At 37.1% G+C, this 26,080-nt stretch overlaps 1 protein-coding gene across 1 annotated transcript; it reads right to left on the bottom strand.

Annotated features, from left to right (window-relative positions):
• Positions 1 to 447: 447 nt before the first annotated feature.
• Positions 448 to 24,760, bottom strand: CCDC18 (coiled-coil domain containing 18). Its single transcript, XM_075710679.1, has 24 exons — positions 24,623 to 24,760; positions 24,289 to 24,439; positions 23,870 to 24,037; positions 22,786 to 22,895; positions 21,776 to 21,904; positions 19,691 to 19,787; positions 18,793 to 18,914; positions 16,929 to 17,238; positions 16,150 to 16,253; positions 15,880 to 16,040; positions 15,434 to 15,654; positions 14,507 to 14,617; positions 13,185 to 13,316; positions 12,288 to 12,422; positions 11,629 to 11,706; positions 9,923 to 10,039; positions 8,428 to 8,595; positions 7,898 to 8,040; positions 7,172 to 7,335; positions 6,164 to 6,377; positions 5,497 to 5,596; positions 4,306 to 4,422; positions 3,678 to 3,821; positions 448 to 621 (listed from the first exon to the last, which is right to left on the bottom strand). Exons 1-24 carry the CDS (start codon positions 24,751 to 24,753, stop codon positions 607 to 609), a joined length of 3,342 nt encoding a protein of 1,113 aa, XP_075566794.1. The 5' UTR covers positions 24,754 to 24,760; the 3' UTR covers positions 448 to 606.
• Positions 24,761 to 26,080: the final 1,320 nt, after the last annotated feature.

Raw genomic sequence — 26,080 nt, 5'->3', positions numbered from 1 at the left:
CAAATAACTTTAACTTGATTTTCTGAAGTATCAAGTCAGGGTTGGGGAGGTGTGGGGGAACTTCAAGCTTTATGGCCCTGTCCCACAACCCTTCGCATCTGAAAGACATTGCTTGGAGTAAAGGAAGAAGGTTTTGCCAATATCTACGATCAAACCAGTGTCCTAAAACATCTTACAAGCAGGACAATTTTAATAAGATATTGTGTCTGTAACATTGGATGTGTACAAAACAAAACAAAAAAAATATTCCCAAACAAAAATTTTTAATAAGGTAATACCATTGTGCTCTTAATTAGAAGTTAGATGTGAAACACAACTACACAGTTTAAAATCCTTGGACAAAAATGACAGCTGAAATTAATTCCCGCAACTCAAGATACTTAAAAAATAAAATTTATTTCTCAAAAATAAATTAAGATGTTATTATATCAAGGCAATAGTCTCAAAACCAGTTGGAAAAAATAAAAAGGTTGTCATTTGCATCAGTACAAATAACCACATTCATTATTTACAAATACAATGTTAAAATCTCTTTGAATGCACGATTATGATGCCAGCAACAGCATTCCTGGGTTGCTGCTTGTCCAATGGGCAACATTCCTTCCTTCACAGTTCTTGCCCCTGAAACAAAGTATCTGTGATCAGAACCTTCCTTTAAATTCCTGCACTCAATTTACCATATCTAAATCCATTTGTACCAAGACCCATTTGTACCCAGATGTTACTTTTCATTATTAAGATTTATCTTACAAATTCAAGAAAACTAGCTGCAGTTCTCAAGTCCATGGCTTCTTTCTCAAATTCTGCCCCCTAGACTGAAGTTATTAATGCATTTTTGTTCACTGTTCTTGTAATTGAAGTGACTTTGCTTTCAAAATGAGTATAATTTACAAATTTTTCAGCATACATGAAGTTCTAGCAGATAAGTAGGAAAATATTATGCAGAATATTTTGAGAAGAAATCTTCATATGCAAATCCCTGTAAAGTTTGTACAGTTTAAAGGAGCACAGTCTTTTGAAATAACTCCTCTGTGTAAGGCTTAAGGTTTCGTGTTGAACTGCATTATTGTGTTTAAGTACATAACAACTTCAGTTTCTAACGATTCAGGAAGTGTTTGTAACTACCAACAGTATCAAGGTATCAAGTATCAAGAGGAAAAAAAGCCAATGATTTCTACCAATACAAAGTGAGGAAAATCTTATCAACGTTAATGTAAGTATTGTGGATTTTCTGCAGTACACAGAAATAAATGTAGCCAAACACAGCATGTTTGGCATTGGGGTTTTGTGGGCTTTTTTTTTTTTTTGTTAATTTCTAGAGGGTTAACTCCCCCTCCCCCCTTTAAAAAACAGGCTTACACACTGGACCTAATTATTTGACAATTCATTTATAGAAAAAGCCAAATAGGAGTATTAGGTGATCATCAAAATGGTCTCTCTAGTATATGATCCACAGCAGCTATGTTTACGTTTGCCAGCACTGGGGCACAACAGAGGCTGTATCAGCCACTGATATTTCACAACATCACATATATCTATGGCTCCTGTTAATTATAAATACAAAAGTGATTACGTTGTCCCTATTCATGTTTAGCTAGATGCTTATTCTTTATGAGGAATGCTATAAATAGAGCACACAGACATCTGTAAGTAGCACATAATAAGCTTACAGCTAATGAATATTACAATAACTTCTAATTTTTTTTTTACAATGTATACTTTTACAAAAATGTAAAAATTACTTTGTTTTTTTAAAATCAATCTTTGTAAGCACTAATTTTTTCTTACATCACTTACCATTTTTAACACAATTTTATTTCTCATTTCAGTACAGAACAGTCACCACAAAAGATTAATTTGCTGTAAGTCAAATCTGGTTTGGAGGGGGTTTGTTTTGGCTTTTTTGTTTTGTTTTTTTTAATAAAGGAAATTACTTCAGTTTCCCAGAAAAATGAGAAAGACATTCTGAACATTCAGTGAGATGTTTCCAGTTCCTTTATTTGGAATACTTACAACTTCTAAGGGTAGCAGAGTGCTGTACTGTTAGAAGATCTTCACTGCAGATTAAAGCAGAGTAAGAACAAAGAACGACTCAGCTGAAAAATCTGTGACCTGGTTATTTCCTGAGTCCCAAAATGGCAGAGTGGACCAGGACAGAAATCAACCCTAGCTAACAATACCTTCCTTGAACTAATATATTTCCTGTAATAAGCAAGAAAGGTGGTGTATTAAGGGGAAAAAGAATGATACTGACTATACCCCTGGGGCAAGACACATACACACACAAACACACAACCCCTTTTCCCCAGGTAGATTAGGTAATTGAGTTTTTCGAACTAGGACAGAAAGTTCCTGTGGAAGACTGGTCAGTCTGCAATGTGTTACTAATGGAGAAAGTATTTTCTTACATCCTGTTAATATACACAGTTTTTAAACAAAGCAACCATATCATATTCTAAATGGAACCAGAACCCTTCAGCAAAGTATTTCGTATTTTATGCAGAATGCTTCCGAAATCCAGTGTTTTGTCTACTTAACTACGATGAAAATAAACTTGAAATTTCATTTCCTTCATCCCAAGTCTCTAAAGGAACATTACTGGAGCAGGCCTGTTTTCAAAGCCTTTCTTAGATCATTCTTGGGCCTCCCCCTGCATGGTATTCCTTAGCAAAAATAGTAACAAGACAATTTGTCTGGAAAGGAAGGGTCTGGCCAGCAGTTGTACAGGGGCTAGCTAGGAACTCCTTTCTTTCAGAATCATCCCCAAAGTCTTAAGAGAAGTTGGAAATATGTTAATGATATCCGTGGAGGGTAGCAGCAGGCACTGTCCTGTTCTCGACTGTCATAAATAACCTTTAACAGAAATCAAGATGGAAGAGATGACATGGCTTTAATTTGCAGTGAAAGAACCTTTACATTCAGCTGCAACACAGCCAAGCCCCTGTGATCTAGAATACAAATCAAATCTGTGACTACACAGGCAAAAAAAGACTTCTCCAATATCTTATCCTAGGGAAAGAAATAACGCACAAGCATGGCATAATCAAAATGGCAGGAGCCATTTCAGTTTTGGTGTTGACCTCTAGCTGGCAAGCATCTTTTAAATAACTTATTTCTGAAAAGAGCCTGTTTATCTCAGATTGCATTTGTACTTGTAGTGACTGATTCAGTCCCCAAACCAAAGCTTTGTATCATTCATAAAGTAAAATGAGTGATCTTTGCTATTCTATCTGTATGCTCCAATTCATTCTGCCAAAAAATTCTCTCTTTGCATTCCTACAAGCATGCTAGATCTCAGTGCTCTTTTGATGCAATTATTTTCACAAGACAGATACCTAAGTCATAAGAAACTCTCATCGTACAGCATATTGTTTCATTCCATTTCAAGGAAGACCATGTCCCTTGCCAGAACATCAGGTTACTAAAGATAATCAATATTCAAATTTCTCCACAAAGCAGACAATTAAGAGTGTGCCATTAAATTTGTAATTTTTAAATCATTAAACTGGTTTCACTTTAGGGTATTAAGATTCAGCAAACACCAGGATATACAATACAATTACTTGGGGAGAAGTAGCGACACTTATTCTAAAGAGATACCATATCGTTCCTTCCAGGCAGTTACAGTAATGGCATTAAAAATTGGCAATTTTTTGTGTATCCAAGGAACATTTTACCTTTTCAAGAGCTTCTAGGCTCTGTTGTTTTCTTTCAATTTTTTTCTTCAGCTGATTTATTTCTTGATCTCTCTGGAGCAATTCAAACTCTCTTTCACGAAGCTCATCTTTAGAACGCTGGAGTTTCTTCTCTAAGCTCTCAATCTGAACAGAAAATGCAATTAAATCAGAACAGATATTTTACTGAAATCAGGACTATTTAAAAAACCAAAACAAAACAGAAAAACCCCACCAAAAATAACACCACACCCCAAACAAAACTCACAAATACCATCAGTATTTCCTGTGAGTTTGGATTCCCTTGTCAATTTTTTATTCTATTTTTATTTTTCTCAATATTTTCCTTTATTAAATGAGCACTTTGGGAGCTATATCATATCAAGCAAAAAAAAAAAACATTTTCATTTTTATACTGATATTTCCCTGCAAAATTTTTAGTTTTAATTGACAAACACAAAATATTTTTGCTAATATTCAGGTACTCCCTTCCCTCTCCCTACAATAAGGCACCAGTTTTACTCTTCTAGATTAAACCTGGCCAGCTATTGTGTCCTAGGACCAGACTTTCTCATAGAATTAGCTGCCCTTTGTTAGGGAAAACTGGGTTTTTAATTCAAGCAAGAATTACCTGTTTATTGCATTCCTTAATTTCTAACTCCGACTTCTCTAAATTGCATTCTAATCGAATTATTTGTTGTTCCATTTCTCCCCTATGTTCATGAACTGTCATATCCAACTGTGTAATCTAGAGATAAGAAAGGAAGAAAAGGAAATACTTTATTTTGACAGCAAAAGGAATGAAACTAATCCTTTGTCGTCTCAACAATATTCTCTCAAGCAGTCAATATAAAAATGCACCCTAGCTGTCTCGTTTAGAAAATTGGGGCCAAACACAAAGAGAAAAGGGAAAAATTGGGAAGAATGTATATCCATAACTGTATATGTTTGGTCCTCAGATACACAGAATACAAACCTAGTTCTCATTTTTAAACAGAATGTAATGAGTAGCTTAGTATACTAATCCATCTGGTTAGAAAGTGCCAAATTTTGCCAAAACAAAAAAAATCCTATTGCTTTGATGAATTCCCGGAGCAGCTCACAGGGTACTGTGGCAAGAATGTATTGGAAGGTTGGAAAGTCTGACCTTCTTACAGTGTCAGTTCCTCAAAGAGATTTTTGAATTTTTTTTTTCTTTTTTTTTTAAATCCCCACCCCTCCTTTGCTCTGCACCTCAAATATTCTTAAATACAAAAGCTGGTAACTCCTGCAGGAAGTGGATATTAGAAGGCTAATTTTAAATGACAGAATATTTTTTCCATGATGGGTATCAAATCCTGAAGCCAAACCAGAAGACTGAAAATATTTCAAGTGAGCTACAGAAATTTATTCGCAACAAAGGTACTGTTTCATATTTAGAGGCTGCTTTAGAGCTAATCAAATATGCTCCAGTGCAAACAAGGAAAGGAATCTATCATCTCTCCAAGCACACTTCAGTGCAGATCTTGCCTTTGTTTTATCAAACATCAAGACGACAACAGTTGTCCTGTAACTTTATTACTAAGGAAGAATTATGGGACAGGTTTGCATGAGGCTTCTGTTCTATCAGAACAGTAGTCTGTGGTCCCTTAGGGGAGCACAACCTGATTTTCTTGGTACCATAAGGCTTCAGTACCATGCAGCTGGTTTTGAGGTTGACACTGTGGCTATATTAACAGTACAGTTTGGAATGATGCGAAGGCAATTAAACCTAGCAGACTTTTTATAAGTTATCTAGTACATAACAGGATCATTGTCAGTAACATACTTAAAGCAATCTGACCTGAGCTGCTCTTTGTTTCAGTTCCCAATTCCTTTCTTTCAATGCTTGGTCCATGTCAAGGAGTTCTTGTTTTTTGTCTTCTATTTCTCCTTTGCAATACCTGAAATTCTCATATGTTTAATTGCTTAATGCACATTCAGTTGCTTAGCTTGAAGTATCCAGCTTGAAAATCATGACTTAAAAAACATGAATCAACTAATTGATTGCAAAGAAACAAACCCAGATGGAATAATTCTTTTAACTATATTCCAGGTGGAAATTTCCCAAAAACTTCATTATTCAAATTATTTAACTAGTTATCAGGACAACATGTTCTTAAAAAGAGAACAGTACAAAAGAAAGAATCATTAATTTATGGTCAGAAAGGAAACTGGACCATTTCACTATAAAAGAAGGTAATTCCTCTTACAATTATTTCACAACTTTGGGATTCAGAAAATAATTTCAGCAGACTTTAAAACACAAGTTTCCGAAAAAAAATCCAGCACCACTTTTAGAAATTAAAAGTGAGCTGAGGAGCTACTGTATAAAGTTATCTTACAGCCACAAACCACCTAAAAATTATAGAGAGCTGCTAAAAAGATAAAAAAGACCATCCAAACTACTTGTATTCCTAAGGAAAAACTAACACAACTAAATTTTCATGATGGAAAAGATACCAGCTTACCTGAGCTCAGTTGTTAGATCCATGATGGCAACATGCTTCTCCTCCAGAGAGGATTGTGCTTTCTGTAATGCATCCTGCAATTCCTGAAGCTGTGTTAAAGTGATTTTTAATTCTCCATGGGCATTCTGTAATGCAGATTCTAGTTCTGCTATTTTCTGTAAGGCCTCCCTGTGGCAAGTCTCACTTTGAAGCAGCTTATCTTCTAAATCATTCACTATTTTACACACACAACACGAAACACAAAATGTTTAATCATCAGTAAGTCAGTGTTTATGCAACACTGCTGCCTACTAGCACTTGTGGTTATAATGAATTTTCAGTATCACTATTTTTAGGAAAATCTAGAAAAACTGTGATTTCTGAGGTTATACAACAACCTTCTCATGGCACCTAAGTCTGCTGTTTATATTCAGTTCATAACCTGTAATTGACTTATGACGACATATCTAAAAACATTTGGCCAAGGAGAACGTACAGAGACAACAGAGTAACTCAATATGTAGTGCTATGGAAAATGGAAGCAGAATTGCTAGTAAGCCTCCGGTTTAAAAGAATGGTAAAATTAAATGGAGGAGGAGGGGTTGGGAAGTTTGTTACTTCCATAGACTCTCTGGGTTTTCTGTTTGTTTTAAAGAGCCGAATTTTTGTAAATAGCATACGCCTTTATTAAATCTATGCGTCTTGTTCAATTACCACATTAAGAATCTGCAGTACTGATTTACAGGGACAACTACTTATTCATTTCACCTGCGTTAAAAAAGTTTGGAGGTTTTTTGGAAGTCTTTGGGAGGGTAGTTGTTTTTTATTGGTGGTTTTTTTTTTCCTGTCCTTTGAAAACTACGGAATTACCAACGTATTAAAAAAAAAGTAACCCCTCCATTAAAATTATATTTTTATTCTCACATACTTGATTATAAAACAGGGGGGAAAAAGGAAGAGTGTCTAATCTAATACATAGAGAAACAAAATGATGAAAGGAAGCCTGAGAAACAAAAATAGTGATGTTACCCTCATTTGCCTTTTCGTTGAGCTCTGATCGTGCTTCTTCCAAAGTAATAGCCAACTGATTTATCTGCATTGCTTTGTCTTCACCATCTCGTTTTAATTGCACTACTTCTTTTTCCATGCCAGTAAGTTCATTCTTGCACTGATCCATCTCCAATTTAGTTTGTCTGAAAAGAAGAAGCAACCAAAACAAAATGAACCTTTCAATAACAAAAGTGACATATGTATGTCCTTACATGCTCTAAGACGACAAGCATTTGAGAATAAAATAGGAATAAAAAAAAGTCGTATTAAGTAGGCTTTTCTCACAATCAAAACCATATTTTGTAAAACTACCCAGCCTTCCTAGAATCTACTATCTAGAATTACAAGCAACTTGACATATTTATGAACTGAATTGCATTATGAAGTGCCATCTTAAAGCTAACTAGGTTGCTGGGCCATGCATTAATTCCATTGGAAGACTGTTCCAGAAACTCATGCCTCTGGCAGTTGGAAACTCATGCCTGTGGCAGTTGGAAACTCACGCCTGTGGCAGTTGGAAACTCACGCCTGTGGCAGTTGGAAACTCACGCCTGTGGCAGTTGGAAACTCCTCTTCTGATTTTGAGTCTATGCTCATACAGAGACTGAACTGTATGACTACATAGCTGAATACCATTTCAGGCAGCAATCTTTCTTATTGATATGTCTATCTCCAGAATATACCTCGCAGTTATTTTAAACCTACCTGATTGTACTATTAAGTTCATCCACCTTCTGTCTGTTCAAATCTGCTTCCTGAGCAGCTAGGCAAAGCTTCTCCTCTACCTTTCGCAACTCATCTTCCGCATATGCTTTCTGCTTCTGAAGCTCTTGTTCCAAATTGGATACCTATTTAAAATGGTATTTAAAAAGTGTTGATACTTTTAAATTGCATACCAAAGAAACATACATCCTTGTCTTGCAACTCACATGGCGAGTTTTAACATCACGGATTTCCTTATAGTCTACAATTTTATATAATTTAAAACTAGAACTTTGCAGTCACATTTGAAAGACAAATAGTTTCGAGTAAATATAACAAGATTCAACTTTCTGAATTGCAATACACCTCTCCTTAATTGCAGTCTAGGGTTTGATTTTCCAAGTACTTAGCCACTCTAATGCTAGCTAGAGTTTCTAATAGCACAGGACCTGGTTTAAGACAAAACAAACTACTAAACTCTTTACTTTAGATATAATTATCTGTCTTTATGTACCCTTCTCATCATATTGTACCTGTTTTTCAAGTTTAATTTGATTATCTTCCAGCTCCCCATTTCTAATAGTTTCTTGCTGTAACATTTGCTGCTGATGATGCAAAGTTTGTTGTAGGAGAATATTTTGTTCACTTGTGTCCTGAATATTCTGATCTTTTAGTTTTATTTCTTCCTGTAAATAACGAACCTGAAAACACATTTATTTTCCATTACAATAAAACATTTTTATTTGCACTTGCATCAGCTATTCTCTTCATTCTTAACGGGCACAGAATCACACCTATGATTCAGTAAAACTTCTGGCTCTGAATTTAGTCGCGTTACAGCTTCAACACATCTCACAATTCATCAGCCCCAGTTTTTGACTTCTTGCTTTCTAAATATACCTAAACTGGTCAATATTTTAAAAACATAAATAACAAAGATTTCTCATTTCTAAATTACTGAACTACTTTTCTTTCTGTCACTCTTCTTACTTTATTTCTCAGGAAGTCCTTGGATTCTCCTTGAGATTTTGTTCTCAGTCCTCCCCTTTATTTCTTCCTACCTCTATGACAATAGTCATTCAAATAGAAGACATGAATTCTGAGTGCCTAACTTGTCACATGCTGAATGGCCTGATTTCTCAGTGACGTATGACAAGAATTTTTGGAAAAAAAGGAAAGGTTCTTTAAAAAAAAAAATTAAAAAAACAAACAAAAAAATCACTAACTGCTCACCCCAAAGTGGAAGTAGTGACTGTCACTTATTTATGAAAACATTGGTCACAGTTACAAAGCCTCAATTGCTACCCTTGAGTTCCACACAGCATCCAGTCTCTTCATATGCGGTATGACATATAAGAACAACAGGTTTTAGGGCTTGGAAAGCAGCAGTAAATATCACAGGCTTATGTATAACACAGACAACAGACTTCCATCCAGTTACTCCTGTACAGGGTCTAGTAATCTCCAGTTGACTAAAGCCTATCTCAGCAGGTAGGGCAGCGCTGACAGGAACAGCCTACTATGGTAATTAGTTCATGCGGTTAGGCAACCCCACAAATAAAAATTCGTACTAATAATATTTAAACTTAATTCTTTCTTGCTTTCATGTAGTAGTGGGAAGTATGATAAAACTCAGGGGCTTGAAGTAAAAATTTTCTTATGCCCAGGACTTCTTCCCAATTAAGACACTTCAAACACAAATCAATTATGTACACCTAAGTTCATATTGCAATAGCGCACTCTCCATTTTTTCCCCCAAGATAATGCTTTCTTTCACTTAATTCTGATTTTGTTACTTCTCTTAGCAATTCATTTACCTTGGTACTACTTTTCCCTAAGCTTATCCACTGTTTCTTAGTTATGATTTTCCCCTTTACCCTCAAAAAATGTATAGTCTTTTCCCAGCTTACTTCCTATTCACAGTTTCTGCTGCAAACGTTTTGTCTCTTATTTCACAAACTTTTAGATTAACTCATTCATAATAAGTGTTCTCTGCAATACAAAAGAGTTGTTAAAACAAGCTGTTACCTCTTCAGACTTTTTTTTGAGCTGATTTTCAAACATCTCCTTATTTTCTTGTGACTGGCTCAAATACAGTGCAACTTCTTCCTTACATACGTCTAGTGCCGACTCAAGTTGTCTCACCTATTGAACGTAACAGATTACTTAAAATTGCATGGCATGATTTTTATTAACTAGTCTAACAAAAAAGTGTTAAAAACATCTTTGTGTAAAATGTCTGAAAAGCTACATTTTTATCTAAAGAGTATTAAAACAGGCATGGAAGATTATGATAAACTTAAAAACTGAAATAATATTCAGAAATGAAAATTATTTGTGAAATTAAATTACAATACTTTAGACTGTGTTTAAGTCAGATGAGACTCTCAGTTATGACAAAATATTCCAGTATTTGGCAGTAGCTAGAATTTAAAAGCAAACATATGCCCAATGCACAATTTATTACATATTAAACATTACATATAGAATCATAGAATCATTTAGGTTGGAAAAGCCCTTTCAGATCATCCAGTCCAACCATTAACCTACACTACCAAGTCCACATTAAACCAATCAAGGGTAGACCAGACTAAACCATGTCCCAGATTGTATAAATAAATTTGGAATGATCATCATGTAAGTTGTGACAGGTGTCTTTTTCAAAAATAATATTCAGATCTTAATACAATTCCTCTCAGAAAGCTACTAAACAGCTTTTTGTTTTTCCTTTCTGCACTGAGAGACTGTGCCTGAGTTCTACCAAAAGGGAAAGGAAAAGCTTTTAGCAATGTCAACACTGTTAATCTATTTTACCCTTTTACTATTAGTTTGGATTTGAGTAATCTCTAACAAATATCTTATAACCTCAAACAGATAAAAATTATAATAAACAAACCCCCAGAGGTCTTAAGCCACAGTAATTAACTTTTTCTTAACTATTTGGTTTCAATGCTAAGACAACTTTTCTCATCAACAAGAATCGTGCTGAATTAGCTGCAGATTGGCTACTGCTTTCAACGCTACCAATTTTCTAAACCATATTGGATTTTATACCTCTCTCCCCACCTGATTCAAGAGCTTTTTGAAGAGAAGTGATCATGGGTCCTAATTTGAAATCTCTGGAAAACATCCCAAATACTACAAAGCTGCTTGGAGAGAAAACTGGTCCAACACAAGTTCAGCAAGAGCATGCTACCAGCTAAGTACCCAGTATGTTCTCCTAGTGATATCCTAAAATTTAGTACTGTTTGAAACTGGACTGTGGTAAATCATCACATGGTAATGGTTAATTAAAATACTGTTGCAAGTGCTGCATGGAAAATATTTATCAGGCAAACACTAGGAAGAGGTACAGATGGCTAAAAACATGACCAGTATTATAGTATCACATCTGTCTAAAATATGTGTTGTATCTAGAGCAAAAGCCTACATAACATTACCTTTGTTAGACAACGTTTTACTTTAAGAGTTCAACAAGCACAAATCTGCCCTATTTGTTACTACAGCAATTTTATAAAGCAATTATGCATTGCATAATATCTTATTGCAGGTTTCACCATACTTCTTTTAATTAAAAAAAAAAAAGATTTCAGGTTAATGACTTCTGAAATATTTATGCGAGACAAATTTCTATAAAGCAGCCTTAATATAGTTTGTCTATAGAGGATAAAAGGAAATATACCATTACCACAAACTTTAAAACTATTACTTGAAAATTACAAAGAATTACTAACTTTGATTGTTTCTTCTGTTAACTGACTTTTCAGCATCTTCAGTCCTTGATCTTTCTTGACATTTTGATTTTCCATTTCCTGTTTGTACACGTATTTTTTTATTCAAAAGAACAAAATGTAAACACAGTAATTGTAATTTAACTAATAAAAACTCATACTAAGAATCAGGAAAAAAAAAAAAAGATCAGTGCATTTAAAACACAACTGCTTGTATACTGTGTTTGTGTACATCATACTTTGAAGTGAATTTGATTCCTGACAGGTGTCCCTTCATATTCTGCAGCAGCAGCAATTATTAAAAGGAATAAAGCATTGCCATAATGGAACATTCTTGGTTTTCCACCTAGTGCAGAATAGACGCAATTGTTCTTTATCCAGATCTCTTTCCTTTGATTAGATCAAGAAGCCCAAGGGGCAAACCAGAGACATAAAGAGAATGCAAAGATCGAAAATAATGAAAGGTCATTAAAGTTTGTACAATTTACAGCAGTAGTAGCTGGGGACTATGCTAGATTCAGTGAATTACTCAACAAGAATTAAGCAAAAACATAAGCATCTTTCATTTTCTCCAATTTTTCCACGTGTTCATGGATATGCTTTTCATCATTATTTTTCACTTGTTTGATTTGCATGTAAAGAAAGCCAAGAGCCAACCTTACCTCTCTGCTTTCTATCAGCAGCCCATCCAACGATTCAATGTGATGCTGTTTATGTATAACATCTTGTTGCAAAATAGATATTATTTTCTCTTGTTCAATGAATTGTTGCTGTTTCTTCTCTAGCTGTGTCTGAAGCTGTCCATAAGTAATTCATGGTTTATTACTTTAATAAGCTTTTACAGAGAATTTGTGCATCTAAATATGTCATTCAGTTCTATACACCCTCCACTTTAAGAATGAAAAACAAATATATTGCTGCCATCAGCAGTATTGCACAGTATTAAAAATATCAAGAAACCCCAAACCCTTAATATTTTAAAGCAACAGGAGAATCAAGAGAATGAGGGCAGGCAGTCATCAGCCAAGACAGTAAGACATGTATACGTTCCTTAGTAAAAGATGACAAGCTTCTTTAACAGCTAGAAATAGCCACGGTTATATTTCTACCGACATGAAGCAACAGAATTCTTCTCTACAGACTGAAAAACCCTACTGACAGTTCTTCCGGAACACAGATGCTCATAAGGCTCAGGCTGGCAGAGGTTCAGCAAACGAGAAAATATTGTTAGCAGCTGCCATGCTTTAACCCCCATAGGCAAAAAAGCTATACCTTGGGTTTTTTTTTTTTTTGTGCTAGGTGTTTGGAGCAATGAACAACAGTATTCTTCCTAAGTCCTTATTCCTCTTCAGTTTAGCAGAAAAGAGGATATGCGTATCTTGGGGGGAAATCATGAGATTGTGTAGCGTTAGATCAAAAATTAACTAAAATCAGAAAATGTTGGGAGAAGATGATATGACTTTTTAATTGGACATCTGCCTCAGAAGTACTAAAAAGACAAAAGAAAATAATGCAGGAAAAATGCATTCATACATACTAGCACACAAGGAAGGTCTTACTAGTTCAATCTGTTTCTCCATCTCTTTGTGCTGCTCAAGGTGAACCAACTTGGCTTTTTCAAAAGCAGAAGTTATTTGCTCATGTTCTTCGCTAATAGTTGTTTCCAACTCATGAATGCGCCTGTTTTTTCCCTGGGAAACAGCAACAACAAAGCGGACTTAAAAATACTTAGGTGTGATATTAAACAGGGTTTTATTTGATGTGCGAGTTCCTAGATTTCATAAGAGAATAAGACAGAAAATACTGAAGTTATACACAGCATGTTTCATCTCAAAGGATCTCACACCTATAATATAGGTATGGAATGCCACTAGATGCAGCCGCTACACAGAGACAAGGTGTCTGCCAAGGTGGACTACTGGCACAGATACAGCAACTAGAGCAAGGAACTTCTGACCAAGAAAAAAAGAAATTCTATGTTCCCATGGATAGATGGAATCTTTAAAATACAGGCTTCCATTTGAAAGGGACCACATAAATATTTTCCTTTTCTAGCAACCTTAGACCCCTTCCCAAAACTAAAGAAGTTTGTGTAACAATGTCCAGATGGGAATTTACAGTGCTCCAAGTGCTAGATCACCTTCTTCACTTATTGCCACTTAGAAGACATTTTTATCCTCAGGTCTACATGTATTTCTTAAAAATACGCAGTTTAAGAACAACAAAAAAAAGAAACAGAGAAGTGATTTGTCCAATATCCTAGTTAACATTTGGAATCCACCTCTGTTACCTCTTACTCTAATAATTTCATGCAGAAGACTACTTGAGAACTTCAGAAAAAGAAATAGACAACAGTGCCAACACAGTACATTCTAACCTATTCGTCCTATAGGCCAAACCAAGCATGCATATGCTATTTTAGGAGTAGTTTTATTCTGCTGGGGGGGGAAAGGAATTTTACTAAGTGGGGATTAAAAAGAGATTTTAGAGAGTGAGCTCAAAGGATGGAAAAATCTTAATTCTGACAAAGAGAAAAAGAAATTTTTCATAGTGAGGATAAAATTCTGATCTCACTGAAACCAATGGCAATGCTACAATTGATTTCAGTAGGACCAGATTTTCACTGCATGTATCATAAGGAAAGAGTAATATGTCCATTAATAACTTGCCATGTTCAAAAGCAGGAAAAAAGGGATGTTTTATTTGAAACAAGATTATTCATTTTTTTAAAAACTGCACTGTCTAAAACCTGCACAGATCATTTAGCAGATCTGAAAGTCTATCCATTTTGAATACATGAAATAATACTGTTTTAACTTGAACTTTAATCTCCATTTACGTCATTTTACATAACTGTAGTTTCTCACTGAGACCATTTTACCATGAGTTCCTGTTCCAGCTCAGTACTTCTTGCTGCAGCAGCGGAATAAGCAAGGGTCTTTTCTTCCAACTGTTTCTCAAGTGCAGAAAGTTGAGAAGATTTCTTTGTTATCTGAAATTAAATATGGCACAAAAGAGCATGAAGACAACTGTTTCAGGTTTATTCAAGTATTTGTATATACTTTCTTACCACCAATTCAGTTTTAGCTACTATTTCCTAGTATTTTTAATTACTTATTTGTTTGTTTGTTTATTTTGTATGATCATTAAACTTTATTACTTACAGAGAAGAATTCAGGACAATTTACCTCAAATTTATCCACTTCATGATAATTATCAGTGCCATATGAGTGAATCAGCTATTACAGATTTATAACATTTATGGCCATTATTAGGAAATACTGCAAATCCCATTGTCCTGGAATTCTAAAACCACATTAGCACCAGGATGTAAACTTTAACATTTAACATTTTAACTTCTTCAACCAGAGAAGAGCTAGCTGAAGCTTAATTTCTTTCTTTTGTGACTCTCTGGTAATGATGTGAATCTCTGGCAACTGTACTAACATTTAATGAGGAAAAATACAACTGTTCCTTCAACATCTATTTCTTAAGATTATACATTACTTCAACCATACAAAAGCGGCAAGACTGTGCATATTTTACACACAAAAACCTCAAAATAGTAGTAGTAAAGCCCACTAACTACATCAGCTTTAAAATGAGATTTCTGACAACTAACAAATTAAGGCTGCTATCTTAAAGTTTTTCTGCTTGTTCAAAACTTTCTTTCCAATTTTTCTTAAATAAGCCAGATTTTAAAACTAATATGGCAACCGCAGTTTTTCCATAACTATAGTCTTAAATATCTTTGATTACTGAACTAAACAAAAAGTGACATATTTTTTCAGTGCTGCTAAAAACTTACTTCTTTCTCTAAGCTACTAGTTTTTGAAGCCTTCTTCAATAGGTCTTCCTGTATGATTTGAAAATGACTGGCTCTCTGAGCCATGCTGGTCTTTAAAGACGAATTCTCATCATCTGCTCTTGTCAGTTTAGTGCGTAACTCTTCTATCTCCTTCTGGAATCTTCTCCTCTCCTTTTCAAATTGCTTGCTGATAAGTTCCAACTGTTGACATTTTCTCCTTTCTCAAAGTAGAAAAAAAAAATTTAAGATTAATTTATAAAAGAACATATGAACCAGCATTCAAACAAATATTCATACAAACCAAAGAGAGGAGAAATACAATTTAATGACAGCATATTGAACTAACACATATAGTATTCAGACACAAGACTATTTAAACCCCACCAAAAACCTCATATTTTATGGATTAATCAGACAGAACTGTACAGCTATTTTGGTAAGCTTACCTCCTTGACTTCTGATCAATTTGACAGGCTCTGTTTCCAGGCCATGTAACCTGCTGTTTTCTTGTCCTTCATTATCATTAGAAAGATGCTCAGCTCCATTACAGACAGTTAAGTTTGCACGAGGCTTTTGAATTTCTGCTTCTTTCGTTGCCAGTTTAATGCTATTATAAAGGAGAAGACAATTATTCAACATTCTTGCTACCTGCTGGTTCTAATACCACCTTATTATCTGCCTATTCTTGCCATAATTCAGTAACCAGAAAGTTATACCTTAGGTCTGCAATCAAAGGTTTATTTGATTCACGACAAGATTCAGAGAGAGCTGCTTTTGTTGAGGAACTGGATAGCTGGTGTTTCAAGTCATGCCATTCAAACTAAAAGTTAAGGGAAAACCAAGATCAATGCAAAAGTCGACTTTTTATTCCTTCACAGCATGATTAATTCACATGTTATACTAGCATATAACTTTTAATACACATACGCCAGGATGTTAAAAGTCTGGGTAACTTGATCTTTAAAATGATTCTCCTAAATAAGCCCTTCCTGACTTCCCAAACAGTTCCTCCAGTAAGCCCAGTCAGTTCACAGCTTTGGGTTTTTTTACATGACTCTTCCAATCACTCAGTTTAGTGACAAACTTCACCAGTACAAGCTTCAGGCTCATAAGCCACAGTTCATCCTGATAAAACAAAAGGTCATTCGCAGTCAGGGAAGGTGTGCCTTCTCTTTCCCAGCAAAAAAAAAGTTCCTACAAAGATCTCTCCTGCTCTAATTTTGCCATTGCTGAGGTTGACACAGAGAACAGAGCAACAGAAAGTGTAATTTTAAATGCTTGCTGATTAATCAATTCCAAAGCACCTACTCCTTGCTCTTGAACAAGAAGACAAAAGTAAAATGTTTAAATTAAGAAAACATTTAATCCATGCACCTTGAAAACCAAAGATATTTTACTGAAGACTATTTCTCAAGAACGTCACAGGATTTCCATGCAATGTGAGTTAGAATTAAGACACATAGTACAATTTGTAAGGATGTATCTGTTACTGTACCTTTTCAGATGAACTTAGAGACAACTGGGAAATAACGGTTTCTAGTAGGTTGAGCTCCTCCCTTGAATCCTCAATTTCTTGATGGCATAATTTCAAGCGGTTATGTTGCTGTGCAGTAAGTGCTCTCAGCTCTGCGTTTTCACTTATTAGAGCATTTTTCTCTTTAAGTACTATTTCTTTTTCACTAAGTTCACTCTCAAGCTCAATGATCTTCTGATCAGACTGATTCAGCATCGATACCATTTCAGTGTTCTTTGCCTCCAGAGTCTTAATTTCTTCTTTTATGCTATGATTCTCTTCCTTTAATTTCCTAAAAAAAGGTATACCATTTAAAAGGTATAGCTCAGAGAGAAGTAGACTAGGATTTTCATTATTAAAAGTACTAGAAGAACACACTGTAACTATACTGTTTTACTAGTTTCCTCCCTCTCAAAGTCTAGGATTAGCCCTATGCAAAAGATAGAAAAGTTTTTACCGCTTTACTAAGCTTTCCCTGTTCCTAAGGACCAAGATGCAAACGGCTGTCAGCAAACAAAAGGAGAGAATAAACTACTTCTCATTCTTAAGCAACTTAATACAGTTTTAAGCGCTATCAGAAGAGTCACTGATATGAAACAGATCAAGGTGGCTTTAACTGTACTGAAGCCAAGGAAATTTAAGAACATGATAAAATAAACTATACCTAAAATGACAGTGGATGAAGATAACGTACCAAGACTGAGCTAGTGGAACATTCTGCTATAACAAGAGAGGGAGGGGTCCTATTTCTTCCCACCCTTCACATCTGACTGTACAGTGAGCAATTGTATTTTTAGCCCATCACAAATTATACACTTTTTAAAGTCCCTGTTGATTGAGAAAACTGAATTAGCTCGGCAAAGATCCTGATGAGTGCCAAACCTGGTGCAAGTTAGCAGAGAAAAGAGGGTAGTCTAGAGGAAAGACCCCCATCAGCAGCAGAGAGCTATTAAACAGGCTCAAGCTAGTGTAAGGGTGCTCACAGACTGCCCACCCTTGCCAAAATGGCCTAAAAAACAATTAAGACAGGAATGTGGGTGTGGACAGCGTGTGAGTGGGATACCCAAAACTGTCTGAGAAGGTGTTTGTCAAAACCTAATAACACTAAAGACAACCAGCTAATGGTTGGCTTCCCTCCTTAAAGTAATGAAGGAATTACCAAAAGACTTCTGAAACAAAGCAGGGGTTCAGCTTGGAAAGAAACATACACAGATTTGTAACAGTAGGAAAGGACCTTGGAGCGGAAAGACAGTAGCAGTCAAAACCTGGTTTGACACTTCCAGAAGCTGCAGCCAGCACCACAACCTCTATTCTGGCCTGAGTGCAGGCTCCCCATCAGATGCCAAGAGTATCCTTCATTCTAGCTAGGGACTGGCAATGTATTTGCAACAAGCAGGGACTTGCACCTCGTGTAAGTGAACTCCTAGGGTGCTTTCTCATTGGCATGTGTGTTAGCAGACTGCAGGCAGCAGAACAGGTAGACATAAAGCCCGAGTACCCACATCTCCCACAGAAGCAGTGTGCAAGCAAAGGAACCCATGCTCCCAGAAGGCTTGGTGGGGTGTTCCTTGTTACTGTGAATATGTGGCAGCGTGCAGGATTAGAACTTTTAAGGATTAGTTAGACAAAAGAATTTAGAAATTTCTAAGTGTATGCTAATATTTTTTACCTGTTTAGTATTATGGTTTGTCTGTTGTATTGCTGATACTGATCCTAAATGTTCACTGATGCCAGTCCTGATTTCATTTGAACTACGCGAACTGAGCAGCACGTTCACAGTGACAGTTGCAACATGCAATTTCTTCTCAAATAACTGTACAGAAATTTTTAAAAGCCTTTGCGTTACCTTAATTGGTCTTCTAGGATGTCTAGATCCTTTTTGTAGCTGACACACTTTTCATTCAACTTCTCTTTCTCTTTTTCACAATTAAATAAACGTTTTCCCAAGACTACTTCTTCAGCTTTAACCTTAAAAAGCAATTTTTTTCATTACTGTTCAACAATAATCTAAGCTTCCATGGCCAACAGGCTTTTTTTAACAGAATACTATAAACACTATGCTGTTTCTTTTTTCTTTCTGGTAAGCCTGTAGATAATTCTATTGCTCGCTGTCATGAAGAAAAGGAGAGGGGCAAAGAAGTTTTCTTTTTTTTTTTTTTCTGTCATTTGGGAAAAAAGTAACTTTATTTTGGTTTAATATTGTAGGCCATATTTGTGGTTGTCAATCTCCTTCCACAAGGAAGGAAGTCTAATCAAATAAAAATGCTCTGTAAGAGCTAACTGTCTCAGGCCTGTATTTTCTCTTCCCACAAGACAGAAAGCATTAACAATTTTGACTACTGGAACTTTGGGAAATTACTTCATTTTCATCTTAGCTCTTCTCTAGCCTGTGTTTCATTGAACAGGTTATACAGGTGGAGTCAAAAGAGTTCTTTTAAAGGGATCATATACTTCGAAAATGTAAAATTCCCAGCTGGCAAGCAAGAGACAGAAGAAGCAACAGCAGTATTAGGATACCTCAAAGATGCAGACTGTCCAGATTGTGAGAAGACAGTTTAAAACTGGGTAACTGAAGTTATCACCACAAACAGTTGCTTACCCTGTCCCACCTCTCTTAGGACTTTGCCACCAGCAAGCAGAAACGATTGACCCACTGGTGAACTCATTGCTCTTTGCTGCCCAGCTTATGGGAAGAAGCAAAATCCTAATAGCATGGCAAAAACAAGTGAAGAAAAAACTCCTACCTTTTCTAATTTTTCAGTTATTTTCTCTTTATACTTTTTGAAAGCTCTTGTCAGCTCCTCCACGTTCAACAAAGCTTCGTTTCTTTGCTGTTCTGCTCTGCAAAGAAGCATACGAATTTTAAAAATCACAAATTTCAATCATTATGTAGCTATCTCCTCCAGTTACTAAAAACAACTACTAAATTAACTGCTCCAGGTAACTTCCTTTCTTCTTCCAACTTTCCAAGCCATAGATAAAAGTAGTTTCAAGAGGCATAAATTAATGTTAAATATCATTTTTGCATACTAACATAAACAAAATTCCAGTAAGACTAAGAATGTAAAAATAAACAGTTTTGATTCCCCTTCAAAAAACAGTTTGATTCAAATCAGCCTCCTGTCCCTACCAGTAAAAGCCCATTTTAGGGACTGGAATAGCATGCATAGTAAGGAAGCAGAAGATAGCAGTGCTCCTTAAAATTCCAACTGCTTAAGGGGAACTAGAAAAGATTTTCACACTGAAGGGAGCTCTCATGATCCACTTATGGTGAGACTGACAAGAACTGGTCAAAGGATAAATTATTTGGGGGACACTGGAGAGATGGCATCAATAATAGTAAAGGAAGCCGAGACTTGGATATTAAGTGAGCAACTGTTCAGAGCAGCAAGCCAGACTGCCTACTATTTCACTCTACTACTCCACGTCCCCGCCCCTTTCTTACTTTCCCCTCTCATTACTCACTAGGGAAAAAGTTGGAACAGTAACCCGGGGGCAGCTCAGGTATGCAGTCTGTTCAGCTCACCCAACACCGGCACGCAAGAATTACCGCTGCTCAATAACATTTGTTTCTCTTCCACTAAGGCAACCGTGGGGATGGGGCAAGTGCCTCATCTAAGTGCAGCGTACCCTCAGATCGGTGCTTCTCAGTCTGAGGACCACTGCCCATTTACAGATGGCAAGAGTATTCAGAGAAGGGGATAAAGGGATTTCAGAATAACAAACAAAATAGTGTTAGTCTAAAGCACTTCAGTTTGCTTGGCCAAAGAATAGTAAGTGGTTTTAATTACTGATTAAAAGAAAACCGTAATAATTAATACTAACTATAACACCGTATGTTGCCTTTAACACCTGGCAGAAGCTCAGTTTTTCTAAAGTACCAAAATATTTATTTGCAACTAGTAACTAAGTACAGCTAGTTCCAACCCCGCGCGCTCTGAATGAACAGTGAACATAAATCAACACCTATTTCTTCACCAGTGGTGCAAGCCCTACAATATTTCCATTTGTCTAGCTACAGGAAGGTTAGAGGTCATTTCACAGGTAGATAGACAAGCCAAACAAGGGGTTTGCATTCAGGAAAACATTTCTTGAGCCTTTTAAGTCATTAATTCAGTTACTTTTTGCCCCAAGTAATGCAGTTAAATGAATTGGGCAGGTAGGAATCTTTTTATTTATTCCTTTCATTTCTTTAAAATTACATTTCAGAGGCGATAGGATTGTATATGGTAACTTCCAACAGTTGAAGGACATTACCTAACCCTCCCAGTAGCCACACAACCACTAGGCTAAAGGAAGCAATAGGAAAGGGAAATGGGGATTGGGATGGAATCACAGCACCCTTTTCAATAGTACCATACAGATCAGTAAGATTAAGGATAACATAAAAATGTTCTCTCAGTTAAGTTGTGCTTTAATCACTTTCCTCACACCAACCCCCAAAATACAGCACTCAGTACTGTTGAATACTGTGTGCTGAGCATACGCTGTAGGTTCTTGCAAGACAAAAGTCAAAAATAACTCAGGAAAATTATATTCTGGACATATTTCAACTCTCTACTACAGTACAATTGTTCTGAAGGGAAAAGACAGGTGCTAAACTGGTTACTAGTGTACAATATCAGCCTGCAACTACCAGCAAATGTCAAGATTTTAAAAGTGCTTATTTAAATAATAAGCATCTTCACACAGAATTTCCCCATTTTTTAAAAAAATACCATTCATAAAGCAGAGAAATAATTTGCTTCCACAAAGTAAACATCTGCCAATAGAAAAAACCACTTATGCACTATTATTCTGTATTCAATTTATTAAAATTACTTAGTTACCTCTTTCCTTGCTTGCTTCGTTCAATTAACTCCTTTTTCAGATTTTTATAGTCCTTTTTATATCTTTGCAACATGTTTTCTCTTTCCATTCCTGTTTTCCGGCTTTGATCTAGTCTATCTTCTGCATCTCTAGCAAATAAACAAAGCATAATTAAAAAATAGGAACTTTTTTTTGTAAAGAAACTAGATTTTTGTTGTTCTTTTCTGCACATGATGCTTGAGAAGCGCTAGCCAAACACACTGCAACTCTCAAAACCGGATTTGGAACACCCGTAGTCTCCAGATTGCCCAGGATTATGTCTGCAGTCTGGAGTGGTGTCCGAACCTCATCGAGAGGCATCAGGTGTCACGACTGCCAAGGACCCTGATGGCTGACTTTGTGTCATGAGATCTGAATATAGAAGTCAGCATTTTTCTGGCAAGAGGTATGACTGGTCAGGATACACATGTGGGAAACAACACTAAAATATAAGTATTTTTATTTGTTTTATGAAGACAGACTATCGAGCTATTAATTGAATATTATATAGCATGAAGTTGTAAGATAAACTGACAGCCAGGTATGCCTTCCTGACAGCCTCCAGATGCTGTTTACATTAGCTTTATTTGGCCATTTGCCTTGATTAATATATTAATGAAGAAAGAATCATTTACACTACAAGCTGCACAGTCATGTTTGGAAATATGTATGCTTGTTTACTACAGAAGATATGCAGTCACATAGCATACAAGTGCTCTAGTCAGTTATAAGAGTACATTCATGTTTAGCTTACGTTATAAACTGGTTTCTTTCACCAGCCTTTATTTTTTTCTCCATTTCCTGAAGTACATTCCCCATATACAAGATATCAGTACAAAACAAAACACCTTCCTCTCATATATGGCTCCGAAATGAAAGTTTGAAGCCCCAGATTACATGACCCACACTACCAGATTATGTCATCCTGAAAGAGAGATTGGACAAGCAAGCAGACCACAACAAAATGTTGATTTAGAAGTACACTTCTTACCTCAGAATTTTATCTTGAGCTGAAACTTCTGCTTCCAAGTTTACAATCTGTTCTTTTAACTTTGGAATGCTGACTAAACGTGTACCTAAAGCCGATTCAAGGTAAGAAATCTGAAACACAAACATATTTAGGGGTTCATTAACACTCGCACATATACCTTCAGGTGAGATGCATAAGAACAATCTGCTTACTAAATGACACAGTGCGCTTAAGCTTACTGTAGAAGATGCTTGTTCATCTACAAAAACTGACCTCCAATTTTCTGCACATTTAATATCCTTCCAGTTCCCTAGCACTGTTCCAGTGTGATATGCTGTCTAGCAGAGAGCTTTCTTTACATGTTGATCTCTTGCTTTTCCCCACAAGCTTATATTCCGCTATTTGTTCTTTCCATGTCAGACAGTCAAACGCTTTGTTATCTACTTATTTGTACTGTCTTGGAGATAACATTTCTCACTCAAAAAGCATGAAGCATAGATATGTTTTATGTTTTATTTATATATGTTTTATTATAACCAAATACAAGAATATAGTCATCCTGTACATATACACTGTACATACAAGTGTATATTAAATCAGTAATGATTTATTAGATACAATATTTCCTTCTAACTCAGCTTCACTTTTTCAAAATAGCGTTATCAAACCAACCTGAAAGGTCAACATTTTTCATTTCCTAGATAAATGACTACTGTGCCATTATTATTCATGTTAATCGTAATGTAGCTCAGACACAGGAATGTACAGCACTAAATACATTATTGAACTATATTCTTACATAGCGTATTCTTCATTCTGTGACTTACTGGCTTTAGATTAAACTTTGGAACATGAATAGATAGAATTCATAACTAAGATAGTTGTTTTGCTCATGGAGAAATAGATTCCGAACTATTCTGTTCCAAGATTAATGCTAAGTATTATAAAAAATAGAATACTAAACTTTAAATATTGAATTAAGATAGATTAAGACGAGACAAAGAAATGGCATGTTCTGCTTGGAATTACAGACTCAAAAGTCATGGTCACTGGGGTGGGTTTTGGGTTTGTGGTTTTTTTTCATGAATACACTAAAGATACATACTCTTGTTTTTGACTGCATCAATTCAAAGTTCATTGTTTCCACTGTGTTCTTTAGGTAGTAGTTCTGAGAAGCCAAAGATGCATTTTGCTCATGAAGTGCATTCAGCTTCTCCTTAAGATGTTCATTTTCTTCCACAGTTTTATCAGAAGTTATGGATACTGAGTAAGACTAAACAAAAAAAAAAAAAGGGGGGGGTGTTACATATAGACACACTTATATACACATATGTAAGCAATATATACATCAATGGAAACTCTGCAGAACAAATGTATTTAAAGCTCGTTATGGTTGAGAGTGCTCCGTTGATACAATCACCCAATGCTAGAGTGTATCAACTCCAAACCCCCAAAACAATATTCATAAACATAGCAAAGAACAGAAAAAAAAAATAAAAATAAGTAATGAAGTGCAGTGTTTACTTCAGGTTTTCTTTGAAAATCCTGGCAAGGTGTTTTACCAGTACTCTTCTTACAGTTAGAAAAGCCTTGGTAGTTGCAGTTAGGCTGAACAAGGTCCTCCAGAGTGAAGTCTACAGCCTCATCGAAGCAGCGGCCATAACGTTCACTTGCACTAGTGCTAGGAGGAAGAGTAAAAAGTTGCTACACTGTTTTCTCTTTATTATTTTTAAATTGCTCATAAAGCGTATTCAAAAGAAAAACACAAAAGGAGCTACTTGCAATAATCCATTACACTGAATAAGACAGATTTACACTATAAGAGACGGGCTGTTCTCATTCCCAAACACACTCATACCTGGAAAGCTCTTCCTCTACAGTTTGTAGGTTTTTTTCAGTTCTTCTCAGCTGATTCTGTAATGATTGTAAATTTGCAAGCAGGTCTTCAGCAGCAGCACTTTTAGAGCAAGTCCACATACTATAGTCCATTGGTACCACACATATGGCTAAAATAAATGTTAATATTAAAACATTTTTAAATGTACGTGAATACTATTTGCAAAGATACTTTTAAAGATACTGAAGGCAAATAGAGAAAAAAGGGAGGGGGGGGGGGGAAACACAAAAAAGAAAATACTGAATTTCCAAATGTAAACATACATTTTGCACGCTACCTCTTCCCACGTTCACTAGATAAAAATTACGCTGTACAGATTGTCTTTTTGAAGAAAAAAAGAGTTCTGTATGCATTCATGAAGCATGAGACGCTTCATGAATTGCCACTTACGAAAGCTGGCAAAACCTGCTGTACATTAGCTGCCAAAAAATCTCTTACACAACGCAACTCGCTTACTTCAGAAGCGCACCTGGCAGGGCACCTATTTTTATAGCAAATAGCACAGACGCAAATGATACACAAAACTTGCCTCGCTGCCCAATGAGCAGAGAAAAAAAAAAAAAAAAAGGAGCAGCGAGGACTTGGCAGCACGGAGGACGCGCTACTAAGCTGGGGGAGCAGCCTTCACCACAGCAGGCAACTTTGCAGGCCGGGCTTGAGACATTTTGATGGGACACAGTCCTGTAATGCAGAGAAACCGGCGCCGCCGCCCGCCCTTCTCCAGCAGCACGGGGCTCCCTCCTCCGCCCGCTTCTGTAGGCCGGAGCTGGCCGGCACCCGGCCCGGCTGCGGTCCCTCCTCCGCCGCGGCTGCCCGGGGCTTAGCGACAGCAGCGGCCGCTCCTGCGGGGCGCCCGGCTGCGGAGGGGCCGCGCCCGGCGGCAGAGGGGCCGCGCCCGGCGGCAGAGGGGCCGCGCCCGGCGGCAGAGGGGCCGCGCCCGGCGGGCCCAGAGCGGCGGGGCGCGGGGTAGCCGAGAGCCGGCGGCATCGAGGCCGCCAGCCCCCCGCCCTGAGGGGAAGGGAGAGGCGGGGGGACGCTACCCGTCGTCTCCGAGGAGATTCGTCCGGTAACAGCGGCGCCCCGGAGCCCCCCCAGCTCCCCGCTGCCTCCCCAGAGCCCCGGGGCCCGGCCCTCACCCCGCTTCAAACAGCGCGGGCCGCCACAGCGAGGCCGCCTCCTCCTGCGCGCATGCGCAGCCCGCCCCTTCCCCTCGCGCAGGCGGCCCGCGAGGGGGAAGCGCGCCTCCAGCGGCGGCAAAACCGACCTATCGCGGCTCTCTGCCGCCGGGCGCTGTGGGCGGGCACAGCGGTGCTGCGGTGGCTGCCATTGGAGGAGCGGTCTGAGGGGGCGGGACCGGCCCTCTGGGGGCGCGGGCGGCTCAGGGCCCGCCCCTCGCTGGCTCCGCCGCGGCGGGTGGGC

This window comes from Pelecanus crispus, chromosome 5 (assembly GCF_030463565.1).
Source record: "Pelecanus crispus isolate bPelCri1 chromosome 5, bPelCri1.pri, whole genome shotgun sequence".
In the NCBI taxonomy this organism is placed as follows: domain Eukaryota; kingdom Metazoa; phylum Chordata; class Aves; order Pelecaniformes; family Pelecanidae; genus Pelecanus; species Pelecanus crispus.
This window is presented reverse-complemented; position numbering and strand designations above follow the sequence as displayed.